Consider the following 21,072-nt stretch of genomic DNA (forward strand, 5'->3'; position numbering starts at 1 on the left):
AAACGGAAAGGGACTGAACCACAGAGGTTAAGAAATAAGGACTCAATTTGAAATTCGAGGACAGAGATATCGTGCTTGATCAACCCATTTTAAAAGGATTTGGATAGTCAATTGTGTTAAAATCAATGATACACTCACGGAGAATGGAAGCCTCTTAAACACAGAAACATTAAAAAAATTTAAAAATAATAATAATAATAATAATAATGATAACTTGGGGGGGGGGGGGGGGGAGTGGCTCATATTGGAGCTGCTCACACCTTAATCTCCACCAAGCTATGATCCAGACTTTTCATCTAGAGGGTCTCACTGTAAGCACGCCATACTGGAGCTACTAACACCTTCTGCCCCACCAAGCAATGATCCAGACTTCTTATCGGCCTCAGTGTAAGTGGGCTATGCTAGAGCTACTCACACCTTATGCCCCACAACAAAGCAATGATCCAGACTTTTCATCTAGAGGGTCTCACTTTAAGTGGGTCATACCGGAGCTGCTCACACCTTATGCCCCAACAAGAAATGATCCAGAGGTTTTATCTAGAGGATCTCACTGTAAGTTGGCCACAGGAATAAATAAATAAATCTCACTGATCAGATATCCCATTGTCTATACAGAGGTCAATTAGGGGGTTGTTGGGATTGAAAGTTACCTAAGATAAGCTACACATGCCTTAGCATCTTATCTTGATTTCTACTTATAAACTAAAGTCACTACAACAAAACTTTGACCGCCGGTAAAGGCCTTGTCAGTAAAATATTTACCGGCGGTCAGCGTACCTTTGTAGGCATTTGTGTCGGACGGACCGCTGGTAAAGGCCCAAAAAAGCTTTTACCGATGGTCAGAAAAGTGCCAGTAAAGGCCCTGTCAGTAAAAGATTTACCAGCGGTCAGCGTACCTTTGCAGGCATTTGTGTTGGGCGCCCTACAAAGTAGGCTTTATCAGCAGTTTGCAGATTTTTACCGGCGCTTTTATGAAGCACCAGTAAGGGTATCTTGAAGTGCCGCTAAAGGTTGCTTGAGTGATTACAGCTCCTGTTTGGATAGGTTTGGTCTAGCAACAAATCTTAGGTCTGTGATGTGTTGTCTGCCAAATAGCTTCTTATTGGGTTTCTATCACTGAGTCTGCAGAATTTTCTTTATGTACTAGAGTCCTTGGAAATAAAAGAAACGAGAAACACAACTCCCAAATAGCTTTTGATTGAGTTCTTCAATACCAAAATTTGCAGAATTTTTTTTCTTTATTTTTTTTTTCCTACATAAATCCAAGACTAGAGAAACCCAACTCATATCTAAAGAGATAAAGTCTTGTACGATATGAGAATGCTAAGATATTAGGATTGCTAGCAACCAATAGAAAAGATCTAGCCTGTCCTTGTTATGGTCATTGTCACTTAGCCACCCACCATGAGTTGAATATTTTCGAGGTGATTTTATTCACCAAGGAGACCAAGAGAGCTCAAGAATAACCCAAATGAGTAAGAGCAATAGGTCATGGCTGTTAGAAAGGCTTCCATCCCAACCATTAACTGTTTGTAGAAGAACTCAATGAGGCCCATTGCTGTGAACATATCTAATAACCCAAATATGAGGAACTGTGGTGCAATCCAAAAGATGGAGATTGCTTCTTTGTTTGAGGTTGTAGTCATTTCCCTTCTCTTCTTCTCTACTAGAGCTGCGGCGACCATGGGAATGAATATTAAAATAATATTTACAATAATAAGTTGAATACTTCCAAATACAAAAAAAGAAAAAAAAGAAAAAAAGAAACACTATTGATCTAGCTCTCATTCATCCCTGCCTAAAACCTACAAAACAAAATAGCAAAAAGAAATTAATTGGTATCAAAGTTAGAGATTGGAATTCAACTCGATATTGCATCCAAATACATATTAAAGCTATAAGTTCAGTACAAATTAGTCAGATGAACATACACATTAAGAAGTTTATAGCTTTTTTAGGATGGTTTATTTCTCATTTAATCTGAAATTCGGATTTTAACATCACTTTATGATGGAAAATTTCATCATGCATAAGCTCTTCAGTGGAAAAGATTATTGGCAAAGTTAAGGGTAATGTTTTGGGTTGGGCATCTTATATAAAAGCAGCAAAGTCTGCTAATCCCCCCTGCTCTCTCTCTCACTTTTTTTTTTCTTCTTCTTTCTTTCTTTTCCTCTTTTTTTTTTTTTTTTTTTTTTTTTTCCGCCTTTTGGCAGACATTTTAATAAAATTTCTCTCTCTCTCTCTCTCTCTCTCTCTCTCTCTCTCTCTGTAAATTTTTGTTCCCCAGCACGAGGAGCTAACAAAACCTACCATCTAATTGTGCTTAGAGAGGAGTACCTGCAATATGTGTAAGTACAGTTCTGATTACATCTGGATCCTTCAGAATGTTCAACTCCTGGCGTGTCTGTCCAATAATTTCTGCCCATTTCTGCAAATTAGACAACAAGCTTATCAGTAGCAACTTATTGAGGATTGTACTTGACACTAGTGAAAACCAGGGGAAGGGAACAAATGAAAGAAAAGACGAACTTTGAAGTTCTAACATCAAGCAAATCCCAACACTTGAAATCTAATCCAAACAAAATTCAGTGACCTGATTCGGAAGTTCCATCAACCTCTGGAGATACTCATCCCTCTTCTGTGGATCCGTTTCTGCTTGAATCATATGACCCACCTGGAAACATGCAAAGCAACAAGTACTCATGACTAGATAGCTGCCTTACCACAAACACATATTCACAAAGAAAATGACAATGCCTAATGCCAATGAGCACAAGACTTATGTAATGGCAACATACCGACTCATAAAATGAATGAATCTCGCGTGGCTCAAGATCTATAATTGTTGTAGGGAAGCCAGATAAAAGATCAGATACGAATGGTTCACTTTCGCCTACCTGTAAAATATGACAAGTGAACCAAATCTAAAATTTTGGGTGCAGAACAGGAAATGGACTCTGAGGAAATTGAATAAAAATATCCAAGTGTGTGGGCAGAAACACAGATCCAATTGTGGTACTTCATTTCATAAGAGAGATTCAAGTATTGAATAGTAAGACACCCAAAGATTTGAGATTCAATTGGCATTTTTGGAGAAAGGATCATAAGATTCAAATAGTTTCCCATTCAATTTTAACCGTAATATTCAAATGACAATTCATAAAATTTTCGAAACAATGCTTACAAGAGTTAGCATGCTTATTTTACCTGAGCTCCAAGCAAAAACACTAGAAAATCTAGTTTTACCCTTCCGTTTTCCAATAGAATGACCAACAAATATGTCAAAGTTACTGGAACTTGAAAATAGAAACTTTGTCCAGGTCAGACCTTAATTGTGTTTTCTGTTCTTTCTTAGATGCATTTAAAGGGATTTCCATCCAAATAACCCACACACGTATAAATGTAAACATTACACAAACACCCAACTTAAGAAATTGTTGTGCAGTCATACCCCAAGGCATCTCATTCCTAGTCACCAATAAAAATGGCATGCAATGCTAGAGTTTCTCCTTCAGTGTGTGTGCGGGAATTTGAAAGCAGAGATCTCATTTTGGAGGAAGTACTAAGTCATCCAAAAATAGACATCTCAAAATAAAAGCTGAAGACAGAACTTACTTCTGATTTGGTTTGTAATGATGAGAGGGTGTCAACAATGTCCTTCGGGTTGGTGTGCTCCCTTGGTTCATATTGCAAACATCAAGAAACAAGTCCAACAAGTACAGTCGCCTCTTCTGTTGAGAAGTTGCCCTCTAAATGGGAATCCATTAACATTAGGATGTTTTTGCCCCTTATCATATCAAGAGCCTGCACATTGGTAACACACTCTATTGAATACATGAGAGCTTAGTTCATAGTACTCACTGGAGAGAGAAAAAAAAATGGTTTCTCCAATACAAAACATCAAAATGCAAACTACAGCACATCTTCTAGAAAATTCACAACATTATCTGAATGAACTATGCAATGCTTGAATTCTAGAAAATATTGCAATAATTAGAAGTTTAAGATTATGCAAAAGGTTGAAACTAGAATAAATTTACAGTTTATCAATTCTCTCAAAATGGGTTTTATTCCATGACCATGCTGATGAAATACCCATGCTTAGCAATACTTCTGGCCGTGCCCACATATCAACTATATTGAGCAATGCCTATGGCCACGTATAAAACCCATTTCAACTAATAAAGATTTGCCACATTTATGTATAGACAAGTACTCTTATCATAGAAACAGACTCAAGTCTGAGAAAATCCATGCTCGAAAATCATGCTTACCTCAGCGGGCTGGTTGCTCCCTTTTCGAATGGGCTTCTATTGTTATTCCTCTAAAAGATTGTAATGTTCTTTTGTACGGAGCTAACTGACTCGCTATCTCAGCGGGCTGGTTGCTCCCTTTTCCTCTTTTAATGAAAGTTTCTGTTATCTCTCAAAAATAAAAATAAAAATAAAAAAATCATGCTTACCTGAACAAACTTAAATTTCAACCAATAGGCATCAATAGCTTCTGTAGCCTCTCACTCTAACCAATCGCTAAGAAATACAGATGTTGACTTTCATATTCAAACCTTTCTGCAAGCATCTACAAGAAATACAACTAATACATTCAAAGCAGAAAAGCTCCAAACAAACAATGCATTGGCCAACACAAATCATGTGAAACACAAACCTGATGGATCGCCTAATAGTGATTTCTTCCACATCCCAAGAGAAGTTAATCAAAAGGTAGACCACTTGAAAGGTGTATGGTGCTCTTATGCTGGAAGCAAATTCTCACCCTTTGTGAACAGGACGCCCATACTTTATGAGAGAAAAAAAAAACCAGTTGATTGGGCAAACTCAGCTGAATCACATTGAGCTGTACTGCTTCGACTCAGTTTTCGAGCTGACTAGACAAGTCTTATTGAGTCCTTAAGTCAGTTGGGCTTGTCAGCAAGTTTCCAAGAGTCCTGGCTCGAAATCTTTTCTATTATTGGATATGGCTAAATCTATTAGATTCGGGACTTATCAAGTGGTTTTACTGCTGGGCCCAACACTAGAAAAGGTTTTAAATGGCTTTACTTTAACCATTGATGTTTTGTTTTAATAGTTAAACTGTTTTTATTGCACTTGATGATGATATGATGGCCCATATCTTATGGTCTTTTATTTGATTGGCATGGGATATGGATATTTGGTGGAGGGCCATGACAGTGAAGGGATTTGATCATGAGTACATGCATAGATAAGGTAGATTCATAGACATCATTCAAATTAGGATACATAGAAGTTTGTAGGGTGGTGAAGCATCATATTGTATACCCTTGAAACTCTAACCTCCTCCTTATGTGTATATCTCATCTCAAAAGAGAGAGAGAGAGAGAGAGAGAGAGAGAGAGAGAGAGAGAGAGAGAGAGAGCCCTGGACGTCCCCTCCTTTGGGGCGTTGATAAGAGAGAAGAAAAGAGAGAAAGTAGAGAGGAGCATCCTTCTCCCTTCCTCATGACATCTCTCATCCACACTTGCATGTGGTAGTCCACCTAGTGGACAACATGCGTCAACCTCGGCTCCTATCAGAGGAATTGACGATGGTTCTTTGCTCTCCTTCACCTGAGATGGATCGAGGAGAGACCTCTTAAGTTAAGAGGATTGACATCAACATAATCAGGAAAAACTCATCGCGATCAAGGTATGATCTAAGCCATTTATTAATGGTTTATGTTCGTAGAAATCTATGTTATCAAAGATGGGAGATCCTAGGGTTAATTAGAACATGGATTTTTGAAAAGAAAAAAAAAAGTTTAAATTCCATTGCGTTTCCATTAAAATCTAACAGTAATTGCGGGAACCGTTATGTGTTACAGGGTTGTAATGCCCGCTTTGGAAACAATAGCTCGAAGGGTCTATTACGGGTTCAGTCCGTGTGTGAATGGCCATTACATAAAATTGATGAATTCATGCTGAAATTTATGGATAAGTTTCATGACGGCTGCCAACCTAATGGAACCCACCTTTCTCTTGGATTAAGACCTGTAATGAGAGCACAAAATTCCCACAGGCTCTATGTAATAGTCTATTACTTTTCCCACCATCCCAAAAACAAAAAAGTATCTTACACTAAAAAGGCTTGATAGTCTTCACAAATCTTGACAATCTTCAAGCAAAAAAAAAATCTAATAACCTGATTGCTGAAACATTAGGGTGAAAAGAACCCAAAAAACTCCAGCTTAACAGGAAATCCCAGCCTAGCTGATGCAAACCGATTTCTGAGAAAAAAAAAAGTAGCAGAAAAAATGCTCCTAAAATCTGATTTAAAAAACTTAAAAAGCAGCAACCTAACAACCAACAACCTGTCATAAAATCTGAAGCACCCGTAAGACGCAGCAATGATTCTCAAGCCAAACTCCAGAGAGAGGGAGGGAGGGAGGGAGTCTCTATCCTAAAGCCACACGGGGATTACTCTCATTAATCATGACTTATTCTAAGACTAATCCTCAAGAAATGTCTGCATGAGATCTCCATAAGGAGAAAAATTGCAAACTGCAAATTTTGGAGATGTATAGATTTGTAACTCTGTTAGTTCAGTTGTCATTCTGTGTAAAACTCATGATCTGGTACTTTTAGGGGATCATTTCACTTCCAGCAGGTAATATTTCTCTCGATGCATCCATCTATGCTGTCTGAAGACCCAATTGTTGCTCATGGTTTATTTCTACCCGGCAGAGGACTGAGTTCCAACCTTTGTTTTTTGGCAGCAGCATGCAATTTGTTTCCAACATTAAATCCCTCTTCTTTGACCCAAAATAGTCTCTATCCTTTTCTTTTTTATCAGATGCCTCCTACACTTTAAAACTCGGAGAGGAATTTTCTTTTATCATGCAACTTCCTCGAGTGAGTGCGTGCAGATCTATGTATCGATTGGATGCAACTCTGCAAAATTTGGACATTCGTATGCAGCAGCAACAACTCGAACTGTAAGTTGACTCTTTTCACTGTCAAGGGTGCATAGATGCATATGTATGGATGTATGAGTAATTTTGTTGTCCTTTCTTTTGAAACTTGTGTTACTCTTTCATGTGTCCATACAGAACAATATGGTGAGTGTGTTACTTCCATACTAGGTGGTGGTGCTGGTAATGCCGGTTCAAGCATGGCTCATGACTTGGGTAAAGTACTCTTAATCCTGTCTGGTCTTGATGTGATCTCAATATAATTCTGGCATGCAATATTCCTCAGAAGAGCCCCATGCTTGAGGTTCTATTCATCCACTGCCCTTCAGTATTCATGTATTGCTGATGTTATCATGTTAGTCTCTTGATAGATGATCATACCATAATGATATTATAATGCTTGTGTACATTTTATTTATCTTTGCATGTATGGTGGTTGAGGTTTGCTTAAGCCCATAATTGTCAAACCCAGCACATCCACATGCAGCCACACATGCCAATGTGGAAGATGGTTTTTAGACTTGGAGACTTGGATCGACTCGTTCGGTCTCGAGTCAAGTTGCGACTCGCCTGAGTTGGGGGTGTATTGGCCTGGCTTGCTCGAGTCGGGGTGACTCAAGCAGGTGACTCATGGTATCGAACTGGATCAGGCAGTGCTAGAATGAGTCTTGAAACCATGATGTGGAACATGTTTGAGATCCAAACTTCCTGTCAGGTGGGCCACAATGCTTGGATCTTTTGGTGCAAAGATCAGGTGGTTTCACTCTTCAGGTTGACCAGTGTACAAGCAAATGGATGTCTAGAAAAGTGTTTTTAGCTGTCCATTTGTCCTGTGCATATTGGCTTGCCGGAGGAATGAAGGCCCGATTCTTGCACCAGAAGATCTAAACCATGTGGTGCACCTGATGGAAATCTTTCCCTCAGATCTCAGCATGCGTTCACATTTGCACATCTGCCTGCTTGTGGTTGGGCAGGGCTCCACACATGTGTGGGCTTGGGAAACTTCACAACTTTTGGTATTATTGGGTAATCTCATCTCATAAATGTGTTTATTGGGTTGTTGGTATCATATAGGTCCCATCTCTTAATGTGTGTATGGCTTGATGGTAACATGTGCTTCTATTTTTCCAGGCAGATGCAGAGAGAAGACTGCTTCAGAAGCTAAAAAGTCTTGGCTACCTCGGACCAAAATCTGGAGGTTATACACCTGCTTAACCATCCACTATAATCATGAGATTGAAAAAATTATCATTCAGGGAATAAAAAAAAACCAGAGTTAACAATCACAAGATTGAAATAGAATGATATAAATGTAGGTTGAAGCATTTCTTTCGCTGATTGTCCAAGAGCTCAATGAAAAAATCATATATTCTGTAGAATTAGCCTTTTGGATTTCTTATGTATGATATTTATAACTAATTACTATGTTATGTTGCTATCTCATGCTGGCTTTGTGAAGGTACTTGGCTGTATAGGGAGGGTGTGCAAATATATTCTGCTAAAGATCAAGGCGCATGTGGATAATACCCCAAATTATTGTCTGTGGGTAATTGGAGGCAAGAACCCTGATTGAATCATGGCCAATATATTTGTTTTCGGCAAGGAAATCAGAAACTATGCAGGTGGACTTCCATTGTTCTGCCTTTTTCCATGGTAAATCACTTCCAAGTGTTGTTTTTTAAAGTCCCTACATGAAACAACTGCACTTGAGGTCCGAAGCAACTGCAAGAAAGCCATTGTGTGTATCTGATATCACGACATAACTGCCAAACACACCAAAAATCTCATTGTTCACTTTCATCAAACATGCCAACAGCTACAACCATATCAGGGTTCGAAGAGGATTCGAATCCAAGACTAGATCCACATGCAGACAACACTAAGAACCATCAGAACTTAACAAACAAACCATAAACCACAAGCCTTTCAACTAGAAGAAAAGCCATGCAGTAAACCTAAGACACCACCTAGACCAAGAACCACACCAGCTAGCCTTTTGATCATGGATGGCCACCTCCAACCTTGCCACCCAGCACAACAGGTACGGAAAGGGGCATAATAGGTTTGAGATGGTGCCCAACGTCCAAAGTGGGGGATCAAACCAAACCCTGGATGTCCAAACCCATGTCCAAGTGGTCCCTTGAAACCTCCTTTGGGATGGGAGAACTTTGGCTTGTTGGCAATGATTCTTCCTTCATTACTCACAACGAAGGCGACAACAAGGAAGCCAATGATCAACAACATCTTGCTAAGCTTCTCCATATTAGCTTTCTACTCTGCATGATGGACTGTTTTCCTTCCTCATGTCTTAAAAATAATAATAATAAATAAATAAATAAATCTCCACATGGCGTTCAGTTGTCTTCCATGTTTGGGATGGTGTTTGTAGTGGTGAATATGGATTTTAAGGATCCCCCCCTAACATGAAAGGAGTACTTCATACACCCTTCATTGAGCAATGGAATTACATGTGATCGCATTCATTGTCTTGCCGTTTACCTGTACATTTGGAGATCTCTTGCATCTGAGCCGTTGTCTTGCCATTCTCGTGTTGTGTTCTTATGTTTTGGTCCGTCTATTTGTTGCATCGTTTGAATGGTTGTTTGATTGAAGGGAAGGGCCTCTGTCGATGGGGTAGCTGGAATAACTAAAGCCGACGGTCGTATGGAGGTTTTCCCGATGGCTTTTAGCCGTTCGAGAATCTTGATAACCGCCGCCATGGGCAGGGGTTATTAAACCCTACCTTTTGGTGTTATCCTTACACTGGGGCCCACCTTGATAATTTGATGTATATCCATACCATCCATTCATTTTTACAGCCCATTTTAGGATGTGGTCCCAAAAACTAGGCAGATCCAAATCTCAAATGGACCAGACACTGTTGATTGAATGCCCACCATAACTTTTTTCATAGAAGTTTTGGATCAATCTGAGTTTTGGACAGACTTCATTTTTGGCCACGTGTCCTAAAATGACCTCCAAAAAGGAATGAACGGGGTGGATTTCTCTCATACATCACAGTGGGCCCCACGGCCCCCGCCTGGCATTTCAACACAGGAAGCAAACTCGCATCCCTTTCTTGCAGGCAAAACCTGACGGAGGGAAATCCCCAAAATTTCTCTCCCCCTTGCCTGCATCTCTCTCTAATATGTGGCTCTCTTATATGTGGTGTGGTCCACTTGGAGTTTCGATCTACCTCCTTTTTGGGATCATGACCTAAAACTATATTTTAAAATTAACGGACGGAGTGGATAAACCTCATGCATCACGGTGGGCCCCACAGAGCCCCTAACATGACCGTTCGTCTTTACCTCCGTGTGAAGGTAGAGCCCGCGACCTACGCCCAAAAACACGTAGGTCACGCTCAATCTATGCCCAATCCACTCGTTCCCTCTCTCTCGACCCTGCTCTCTCTATTTCTCCCTCTCCCTCTCCCTCTCCCTAGTGTTTTCTCATTTTAGCACGCGGCTTAAAGCAGGAGCAGCCATTCTAGTTGATTCCTCAGCTGCGAGGTGGTAGCAATGGTAATAGTAGAATGCTGCCTTTAGGGCCGTTGATTCAAAAGTAGAAGGTTGATAGATTTGAGGATTTTTGAATTTGGAGGTTTTTGGATTTAGGGGTTTCCAGATTTGGGGGTTTTGGGATTGATATTGGGAGTGGAGATGGGTTGTAGCGAGTGGGTTACGGGATTTAATGGTGTTGGGGTCTTATGAGAGAATGGAGCAAAGGCTTCTCACGCCTGGAGACTCTTCAAGTGATAGGTATACTTTTCTTTCCTTGATTTATCTTCACCTTGTATTATTCATGGGTTATGGTTATTTTGTATTGATTATTCAGAAATTTCAAGAGGCTTTCAATTGAGTTAACAGAGTGGCTTGCAAGGGACTTTTGGGAAGAGATCTCGAATGTAATATGAGACAGAGATAAAGCATTGGGGTCTGATGATGTCACCATGGATTTCTTCTAAACTTGTTTGGAAGTGATTTGTAGCAACAGACGTGCATCATGTTCCTTGTTTTTCTGTATAGATTTTAGAAGTTATATGGTGTATAGGGACCGTTTCTGGTGATCCGGACTGTTGATATGATGGGCATTCTTGTGGATGGACCATATGTGGAAAGCCTTGAAGATTGGTAGAGGTGATTTCCTTATTTCATGGAGTTCTCTTTAATGAGTTCATAAGAATGCCTAGTAGATGTTTGTGGAAATGCCAAGGAGAGGGCCAGTAGCCCTGGTGTGTACCGCCTTGATCAAAATTTCTTCTCTTTGAATTTGGTCAGTTTGGATTCGATTGATTTTATTTTATTTTTTGGCTTCATGTCGACTAATTTGCATTATGTGAATTTATTGTATTTTTTTTATTTAGTACGTTGGTCAGTTGATTTCTGTTTCTTGTTGGCTATAGCGGATGTTACCATCATTCTCTGTAAGTTGCTATGAATTGGTCAGCAAATCAGAGTAGTGGGTTGGTTTTGAAGAGTCCCCTGAATTAGATGTGTGGCACGATCTCCAGGCTTTAATGGGAGACATTATCCCACGAACAAGGTTTGGCAGCAGCTATAAAGAAGGTGGAATTTTCAACTCCAAACAGAACAATCTGAGGTGTTATCTACCAACCATAATTCCATTGTTTGGTTATGAGTGTTGTCTTTTGTGTAAATGTGAAAAGGTCAACAGTTGAACAGTGAGTCCTGTCTCTCGCGTGGGGGAGTGTGGAATGGTTTTCCTCATTATGAGAGGAAAAGTTAAGAAAAGGAAACTGATTTCCACCTCATTTTTTATTTTTCAAACAGAAGAGACCATCTCATAAGTGGAGTTCGTATACTTTTGCACAGATTTCCACTTAAACAAACAGGTGTGTTTGGAAGCTCAACTGAATTGAATCACAATGATTAAGCCCATTCAAGTGGAACTACTCACTGTGAGGAAGTAGCCCACAAATAGCCATTGCATTCCTTTCAAGTCCAACTTCAATCTTACATGATTGCGATTTTGAGCAAAGAACCTCAAGATGCAAAATGAGGAAGGGTGGCTAAATTTAGCTGAGGAGCGTTAATTTTCAGTACCCATTATGCTTATGGACCTACTTCTGACTATGTATGTAGGATTCCAATTGTTAATTCCACCATCAGTTGAAATCTATTGAAATCTGTGTTTGGATGCACTAAGGAATTCTATTACAATAGTCAGTCCCATAAAGTGGAAATGCAATTATCTTGCTTGGCATACATATCAAGGAACTAGGCTCCATGTAACTATAGTCTGACCACTGCTTCTCATTATTACAATTTGGTCACTCCTTCCGAAACTAGAGATCCAAATGATAATTTATTTAAATTTCATGTCATGTGCACTATCACATCGCAGGTTTTTTCCCACGAAAGAAAACCTACGGAGAAATGAAATTGTCAAAGAAGTGCAAGCTACTATGATGAGTATGATTGAGCAGAGTGAGAAATGTATCAAAATAGGAGAAGCCGGCAATGATGAATCCTGAGTGGTATGAGATTGTTCTTCTTTTTCTGGTCTGTTTCTTTCTCTTTTCTTCCTTTCTTTGATTTGAGTTTTTTCATATTATTCTTAAATATGTATTTATGTATGTATTTATATGTATCTATGTACATTTTATGCATGCATGTATGTGTGTGTATGATGCATTCAGAAGGTTTTGGCTGTTGTGGGTATTTGTGAAATCAAATGGATTGTTGGCATTTTTATTGTTTTTATTGATTTAAACTTCAGATACATAATTTATGATTAGTGCCTATTTGGGTTTTTCAAATATTTTTATTTTATTGTTTCATTCTTTTTTCCTTTTTTTCCTTCTCTTTTTTTTTTCTCTCTCCTTTTCTTTCTCTCTCTCTCTTTTTTTTTTTTTGCATGCAGTTTTTGTGGACTTGCTTTTGATGGATTTTCAGGAAAAAAAAAAAAAATTATTTTTATACATTTTAATTTTTTCCTATTGTAGGAGGGAGGCTGTGGGCTGTTTGCATGCTTTCTTGTCATGAAATGTTGAATTCGCTATTAGTTGCATTTAATTTCATTTAAGTAGGTTTAAATCTTTAAAAAAATGTTGATTAGTTTCCATCTTCTTACTTATTCAGTTAAATTTCATTTAATTGCTGAATTCGCTATTTGTTTTGTTAATGAAAGTCAACCGTTTGTTTATTCAGTTTTTCTTTTTCTTTTTGTGAATTGTAATGGTAGTGGAAGTTATCATATGTATATGTTTATTCAAATTGATGAATGTCATTGTATGAGTGGAATAGAGAATGCAAGGCAATGACAATAGGAAGAAACCCATCTCTGTTTTTTTGGTGCGAAATGAGGTAAAAGAGCTATGCAAGCGTTCTTGTGTATTACTATGACCGTTTTTCAGTTTTTGTTCCTTTCGATGCTGCAGATGTATTGGGTGCCGAAATTTTTGTGCTTTTAGAGAAGAGAAAGATGTGTGTGAGAAGATCGAACAATGTTGGTTTTTAAGGTTTTGTATTATATATATATATATATATATATATATATATATATATATATATATAAATCTATTGTAGTGATAAATTGAGATGTTTCCAACCATGCGTTGGCAGAATATTATTGTTAAATTCCTATAATTTGCTATTCCATTCCAGACGAAAATCATCTTAACTTGGATCACATGAAAATCATCTTAACTAGGTCCGTATGCATTCCACTTCCTTTGAAGTTTGTCGATTTCTTAATTGGAATTATGTCCAAAATGCTCCTATGCTTTCATGAAATTATCCAAAATTTTATGATTGTTTAGAACTTGAGCTGATCTAGACACCCTTCATCAGCTCTTCCCATAACCATAACCAACAAGAATCACCAGTATTTTGAGTTAAAATAATCAGGTCCTATGTAACAGTAGTTATTAACGGTGTCTAGTTGCACAAAAATATCATGATATTTGGTTCAACCAAACTCACCCTAAATTACAATTTAAGGTTCACTTGGATATAAGTGCGTCACTCAAAACAGGTTTAAAAGTAGGAAGAAAAAAGAAGAAAAAAGACATCTTATAGTGAATGTTGGATTTCAATTAATATTTTGAACTGTTTCTCCTGCTTGAAACATTTTTCAAATTGCTAAAAGAAATCATTTTGTGTTACTTCTAATATAGTTATGAGGACTAATGAAAACATTGATTTATGGTACTATTTCAACAGGGCCAATGCTCAAACAGATAGGCTGTACAACAGAGACATTTATTCATATAGGTAAGTGACAAACTAATAATAGTTAAAAAGAAGAAGTAGCAAGCAAAGTTATCAAATAATGCTTATGCATGGATTTCTTTTATAGGGTAATCGGAAAATGCATTGTACTTTTCTTGGAAATCATGTTTCAGATATTGGATATTCTGCAGTGCACATTCACTGTTTTGTTCTATTCAGAACAAAATGTTGCGAGATTGGATCTTTGATTTACTATTTTAACTTTGTACATTTGGTCAAATAAATGCCACCCGCCTTTAGAAGATGGACCCATCAGATGATTCGAGGAAACTCGAGTCGAAGCAAATGACATCTTTTCAGTTTATTGTGACCAGCGAGGTCCTTTACTTCCCTCATCTTTGATTGCATTCATATTCATTTAGATGCCAAACAAACACATGCATGCATGTCTGCATGTTTGTATTCTCCTTTTGCTCTTTATCTATAACAGTAGGTTTAATTTTTTTTCCATGTGGACTTTCATCTAACGATCTGGCAAGTAATGCCAGTATGCAGAAATGAAAAAAAAAAAAACATTCTCTGTTTCTGAAGAAGTAATAGCAACTCTTTTGCAAAACTGCATTGGTAGGTATTATGAAGGGAGAATTTCATCAGTATACATGTGGGAAGATAATGAAGACTTTGTGGCTTGCTTCTTAATAAAGAAACGTCAGTTTTTCAACTAAGAATGCATATCCTTTTGTTAAAAATATATATATATATATATATTATATGATTGCACTTATTTGTGATGGTTGTTGGGGATGAAGATGGCTCAAAGTCAGGGCATCGCCAAAGAAGCTATTTGCAAAAAGGTGCATGGGATGCTATTCATGTTATTGAAGTAAGCTCTATTTGCTTGTTGCCTTGTCTATTCTAATTTTGAAGTTCTTATGCATGCATAGTAGTTCCTTTTCCATGATTATCATGACAGATGATCTTCTTTAATTTTCTTAATAGGTGGGCCCTGAGGAAGAGGGAACAACTCATTACTGCTTAATTAGTATTGCCGTGCTATCATTGACCACAGACAGATGATCTTCTTTAATTTTCTTAATAGGTGGGCCCTGAGGAAGAGGGAACAACTCAGTACTGCTTAATTATTGTCATGCTATCATTGACCACAGACGACAAGTCATTAAGATTTCTCATAATTTGGCTGTGTTTTGTACAGGGTCTAAGATACTCTCATGATTTATTCAACTATAAGTTTTGGGTCAGTAAACTTGTATGCGACCCCCCCCCCCCCCCCCTTCTTTTTAGGTTGATACACAGGTGCTGAGAAATTGTATAAATGTAGTAGAAGTGACTCAAAATCAAAACTTTTTCAAGTTGTGAACCTCAGTTTGGATGGATTGTAAATTGAAAATTATTTTCACTTTGATTACCTAATCATGGGATTAGTGGACACTCAATTGACGGTTGAAATGAAGGATATCCGATGGTCATAGTTCATCAAACAAGTGGCCACGAATCAGTGGATAGAAATTTTCAAACAGTATGGGTTCAGCGCTATGACTTATGCAGATTAGGTCCCAAAAATTTGGACAGTTTAATTTGGGTCAGTACAAGGGATTGAACCCTGGATCACTACATTGTCTCTACCTGTTCATCTAACAAGTTGGAGTCTTGTATGAAGCGTATATGTATACTTTCATTGGGATATGTGGACAGTCCAACTATTCTGAGCTGTGTGCAAAAATAACACTTGCCTGGTGATTCTGATGTCTAAATGATGGACTTGGATTCCCCATTGATGCTGTTTGGTGCTGCAAACGCTGTGGCCTGCACCATGATGTATGTGTTTTACCCACATCTGTTTTGCCAGCTCATTTTACGGAATGAGCCTACAAACTAGGCAGATCCAAATCTCAGGTAGACCACACCACAGGAAACAGTGGTGATTGAACGCGTATCATTAAAAAGTTTCTAGGGCCCACTGTAATGTTTGTTCCTGTTGCATAGATTGCACATACATGGATAAATGGAAAACACAAATATCAGCTTGATCCAAGACTTTTATGACCCCAAGAACTTTTTAATGGTGGGCTTTCAATCACCACTGTTTCCTGTGCTGTGGTCTCCTCATGCCCTGAAATGAGCTGGTAAAATGGATGGATGGGGTAGATAAAATACATACATTATGGTGGGGCCCACAGCTTTTTTCAGAATGGACCAGTATGAGGGTGGGTACTAGAGGGATCACTACCAAATCCGAGTCCCTAAGGGGGCATTTGGATTGTAAGTTACTTAAAGATAAGCTACTCATGTCTGAATATTTTATCTAAGTTTCTACTTATTAAGCACACAAGTATGTTTGGTAAACAACATACTTATCAGCTTCTCCTCTCTTTCATCTCTCCTGATGCCTCTCTTCAGTAGCTTATGAAAATATTAACTGAAGTGATTAAATAACTTGAAGTAAAAAAATTACTTATCACAAATCATAAACCAAACTTATCCGAAATAAGTTACTTATTACTGCTGTAAGTAGAAAAGTAACTTATTTGGTGGTATCTAAACGGGCCCTAAGCTTTTTCTACTTACAACAGTAGATAAGTAATTTATTTGAGATAAGTAAGTTTGGTTTATGATCAATTATAAATAGCTTTTTTATTTAAAGTTACTTAAGCACTTCAATTTAATAAGTAGAAATCAAGATAGCTACTTAAGGCACAAGTAACTCATCTTAAGTAACTTGTGATCCAAATGCCCCCTAAATGATAGCATATGAAAGGAGATTATTTATGAAAAATTAGTCTAGGCTTATGGTAGTTTTAAAATTGATGACATTTTCGTGAATTCACTAATGGAACTCCAACCTCCTAAACTTCCCTTGTTTAGGAGAGCAGATATCATATAAAAGACGGCAATTTTGGAAAGATAGGATCATTGTATGGGTGCAAATGGGTCAGGACAAAGGGCACCAAGACCCAACCCCTTTAAGAATCGGGTCAGAAATTTGGACCTAGAACCAACCCATTAAAATCCATGCCAGATTTAGGTTAGAACCAAGTAAAAAATAGCCAACTTAATCAGGCTTGAGTCTTCCTGGACCCTAACCTGGCCCATTTATCACACATATTGGGTATAGAAATTGCAATTAAGTTTTCATACAAATAATATTTCAAACCATTGTATTATTGTTGGTGGCTAACAATTTTGATGGTTAAAATGTAAAATACCGATCAATGAGTAAAATGAGATGATTAAGCTAGATTTGCACCCAAGGTTCTAGATTTTAGACCCAGACCAATAAGTCATCAGGTCAGGTATGATGATCTGACAGATTTGCAGCCCTAATCATGGGGCTGTTGTTGCACTTCTCTGCATGCATTATTGGACGACTGGACCATTCCACGTGAAACCCAAACAAAGGACATGCATAAACATTGGCTGTTCACATGGAACATGGGCACCTAAATGCATCCTGTCTTAACTGTGGGCCTCTTCGCAACTGATTGCAACTGAAAATCACACTGCACTTTTCCCATCTGATACGTGTTCCTGTTTAGAACACAGGATTAAATGGTATGAAATTAACACCATTATTGCACAATGATTGCATGTTTGGAAATACCATGGGTATTTTGATGGTCAATCCCATGGTTGGGATCGAAAAAACACGTGGACTGACCAAATGCTTTTCCCTCTCTTATCAAACATGCACAGTTCTAAGAGCAATGTTACAGGGATTTGCCATGCTATGGCACCATTTGTCCCCTCTGCCATCATTAAATGCGCTATCATAAATGACTGAGGCCAGGTACATGATCTGTGTAAAATCCAATCCATCCATCACTTGTGCCAGTTCAGGCTTAGGCTTGAGAAAATAACTTGGGCTATACAAAATTCAAGTGGGCCACATAAATGGAATAGTGCGGATAGAATTCGCATCATCAAAACCTCATTGGGACCCACAAAAGTTGTAGATCAGGCTGATCTTTGATTCCACACACGCCTGATCTTTGATTCCACACACGCCCCCCCTTTCATCTAAGCTGTACTCCCCTTTTGAACAGATTGGACGCCATATAAACATAACACTGGACACTAGGGAAGGTTTCGATATTCCCCCTGTTTCTTATGGTGTGGCCTATTAGAGTTCTGGATTATGGAATCAGGGCCTAATTTGATGTAAAGTCCTAATATGATCTGGCACGTGTGATTGCTGGACTGGATATTTTACACACATTATAGTGGGCCCGACATAGACCTATGTTATTCAAATTACCTCCATTGCATCTATTAGCACAGAAGAAGGCATGTGTCAAAAAAAAAAGAAGGGGGTTATAAAATAACCATAGCAGTAATCCAGTTCTAATTAACGGTTACAAAGTGCAACACCCCTGGAGGTAAACAGGTGAAACACACAACCATCTTGGTCTCTGGTGACTTTTGTGTCCCTGCTGAACCCGATACAACTTGGGAGAAATGGGAGTTGCATCAGTTTGAACCTACTACCTCCAACTTAGAAACAGATCGTAATACCCCATGCATTATTATTCAAGTTTAATTGATATGTAGATTGAATCTTGACATCTAACCTAGATATTCTTGAATTGAGTAGCAAATACAATCTATTTTGAAATTTTAGTCTTTGAAGGGATATTTTTCTCAGATGACCAAAGCAACACTAATTGCAAATTCTAACCCACAGACTCAATCATTCGCCAATTCAACCATAAAAATAATTTAATAACCTTAGATCTCGAAATCCATCCAGTCACATCATGTAGTGAGCCACTCCTCATCATGGTAATCTAACCATCGAATCATCACATCCGTTACACGACCACCCGACAAAGTGAGCCAATCACATTGTCCTTAAACCTTGCCTAAGTTCTTACCATTGAATCCCAATCTAATCACCACATCTTGAGATACTTCCATCTTAGTGCTCTTAGAGTATTTTAAACCTTACATGCTTTGAACTTCATAAGTTCACAAGTACTTGACCATTTGAGATTCCGTCCAACCACATCATCCATCCAACCTTGATTTAGTATCTTATCCATTCTCTTGACCATTGGACCACTCAATCATAGTAAATCAACCAGTCATTCAATGTTGTCTAGTTGTCTGGTTCTAAAAGTTCACATAGGTTTACTAAGGTTTAAACAAAGACTATAAAAGATAAAATACATTACATACCAGTGACACGAACCAATGTTTCTCTCCCAGACAAGTCAGTCACATGCTGCAATGAAACCGAAAGTTATCAGTGACTGAGACTGGGAATGAGGTGAAAAGAAGAAGAAGAAGAAGAAGGGGATAGCACACTCACAGTGAAAGTATCATTGAATGAGGCATAAACATGGGCTACACCAAAAACATTCTCCCCTTCTCGTACAGTTGGTCCGAGTGTGACATTTTCCTCCTTGGGTTCCCTGGTCTTTCTTCTGGCCTGTAGAAAACCCCACCATGATTGTTTTTTTTTTTTTCCAAAAAAGATATTAAAATGAGCCATGGAAGATGGGAAACAAAAGGTCTAAAAAGGTAATCACAGTACTCCAGGCTTCCACTAACTTTCAACTACCAGCCCAAAAATGAATCCTTCAAAGTTCATTTTTTCATGGAAAGAATTATAAACATAGGATTACTTGCACTGACATGATAATACACCATGATGATACAAAATCTATAAAAACAAAAGAATGCATCAAAGGCACTATTGCGATTGACAAAAGAAAATTTTCGATATTATATAAAAAAAAAAGGTGCTTGCAGAAAGTATAACTCTCAATAATCAGCCAGCACCCAATTTGTTAATTATATATAGAATTCAAAAGAACAACTCAACAAGGGAAGAAAAGGATTGTGATGAAAAGAAGGGAAAATTCCTGAAGTGCCTGCATCGAGTGCTTTGCAATCCCAAGTCCCCAACACCTTCTCTGATCCCAAACAAAAGACTATCAACCCAAGTTTTTAAAATAGCTTCATAACTCAGACACGGATATGTGTCAGTCACAGATATCAATGGTGGACGGTATAAAAGATGTAACCTATATAAATACAAATCACAACAGGATAAGTTGTAGAAATACTTATCGAGATAGAACACTAGAATTCTGTAAACAGTGTAAATATTGCCATAAGCATAACAAAAATGACACCAAAGGCACTGACAACAACATAGAACATAGTGTGGATAAACAGATGACAAGTTACCAGCTACTGATGCATCATGATGCAACCATTCCATACAAGATTCCATGATCTAATCCAGATCATTGACTTGACCAGCCTCACCATGGACAACAGATGACCAGCACCACCAAATCCTCTGAATCAGAAGATCTTCCCATCCAATGTTAAGCATTTTTATTTATTTATTTATTTATAACTAACCTTAGCTGTTTCTTCCTTTTTCACTAATCCATTGGACAAATTGAATGCCTAGCATCTTTTAGCATGATGGATTGAATCAACTGATGTCTTTAGGACCTGATCAATAGGTAGGATGTCAAATAAACATTACAGTGGGACCTAGGAGGTTTTTAACCTTGGACATTCAATCACTTACTGTTTTCCCATGGTGTATTACACTTAATTAAGATTGAGATCTGCCTCATTTTTTAAATCAAGTATTAAAATAATCTTAAAAAATAAATGGATGGTATGGATAAAATATATGAAACATATATGAAACATGGTAAGGCCCATTGAGCATCAACTTGTGATTTGGCTATTGGCCAATGTCACTAGCCAAACTGAAGTAGATCCAACCAGGTGGGTGGGATCCCTGATTGTAGAGCCCATCATGATGTATTTACCTCACATCCAAGCCGTCCATCCATATTGAAAGCTCATTTAGGCATGATCCAAAAAATGAATAAGATCCAAATCTCAAGTGAACCATAGCATGGGAAATACTAGTAATTGCCTATTAAAAACTTCTTATGGGCCACAA

General features: G+C 38.0%; 1 protein-coding gene and 1 long non-coding RNA gene across 6 annotated transcripts; one reads left to right on the top strand and one right to left on the bottom strand.

Annotated features, from left to right (window-relative positions):
- Positions 1 to 246: 246 nt before the first annotated feature.
- LOC131221974 (uncharacterized) lies at positions 247 to 20,604 on the bottom strand. Of its 2 annotated transcripts, XR_009159697.1 has the most exons (7): positions 19,447 to 20,604; positions 19,314 to 19,359; positions 3,616 to 3,804; positions 2,799 to 2,897; positions 2,594 to 2,674; positions 2,338 to 2,428; positions 247 to 1,805 (listed from the first exon to the last, which is right to left on the bottom strand). It is a non-coding gene; the product is annotated as an uncharacterized LOC131221974 (long non-coding RNA). The 2 variants fall into 2 exon arrangements; XR_009159698.1 differs by lacking the exons at positions 247 to 1,805; positions 2,338 to 2,428; positions 2,594 to 2,674; positions 2,799 to 2,897; positions 3,616 to 3,804 and having other exon boundaries at positions 18,482 to 19,359; positions 19,447 to 19,566; positions 20,331 to 20,604.
- LOC131221972 (probable F-actin-capping protein subunit beta) lies at positions 6,797 to 15,598 on the top strand. Of its 4 annotated transcripts, XM_058217278.1 has the most exons (9): positions 6,797 to 6,948; positions 7,063 to 7,228; positions 8,056 to 8,122; positions 12,292 to 12,449; positions 14,112 to 14,162; positions 14,749 to 14,828; positions 14,930 to 15,003; positions 15,220 to 15,375; positions 15,423 to 15,585. In XM_058217278.1, the coding sequence occupies exons 4-9, from the start codon at positions 12,427 to 12,429 to the stop codon at positions 15,495 to 15,497; spliced, it is 459 nt and encodes a 152-aa protein (XP_058073261.1). In that variant the 5' UTR covers positions 6,797 to 6,948; positions 7,063 to 7,228; positions 8,056 to 8,122; positions 12,292 to 12,426; the 3' UTR covers positions 15,498 to 15,585. The 4 variants fall into 4 exon arrangements, 3 of the variants coding, with proteins under 3 accessions (XP_058073261.1, XP_058073262.1, XP_058073260.1); XR_009159696.1 differs by lacking the exons at positions 14,112 to 14,162; positions 15,220 to 15,375; positions 15,423 to 15,585 and adding an exon at positions 15,120 to 15,195 and having other exon boundaries at positions 7,063 to 7,140; XM_058217279.1 differs by lacking the exons at positions 6,797 to 6,948; positions 7,063 to 7,228; positions 8,056 to 8,122 and adding an exon at positions 10,085 to 10,685.
- Positions 20,605 to 21,072: the final 468 nt, after the last annotated feature.

Source organism: Magnolia sinica, chromosome 12 (genome assembly GCF_029962835.1).
Source record: "Magnolia sinica isolate HGM2019 chromosome 12, MsV1, whole genome shotgun sequence".
Lineage (NCBI taxonomy): Eukaryota > Viridiplantae > Streptophyta > Magnoliopsida > Magnoliales > Magnoliaceae > Magnolia > Magnolia sinica.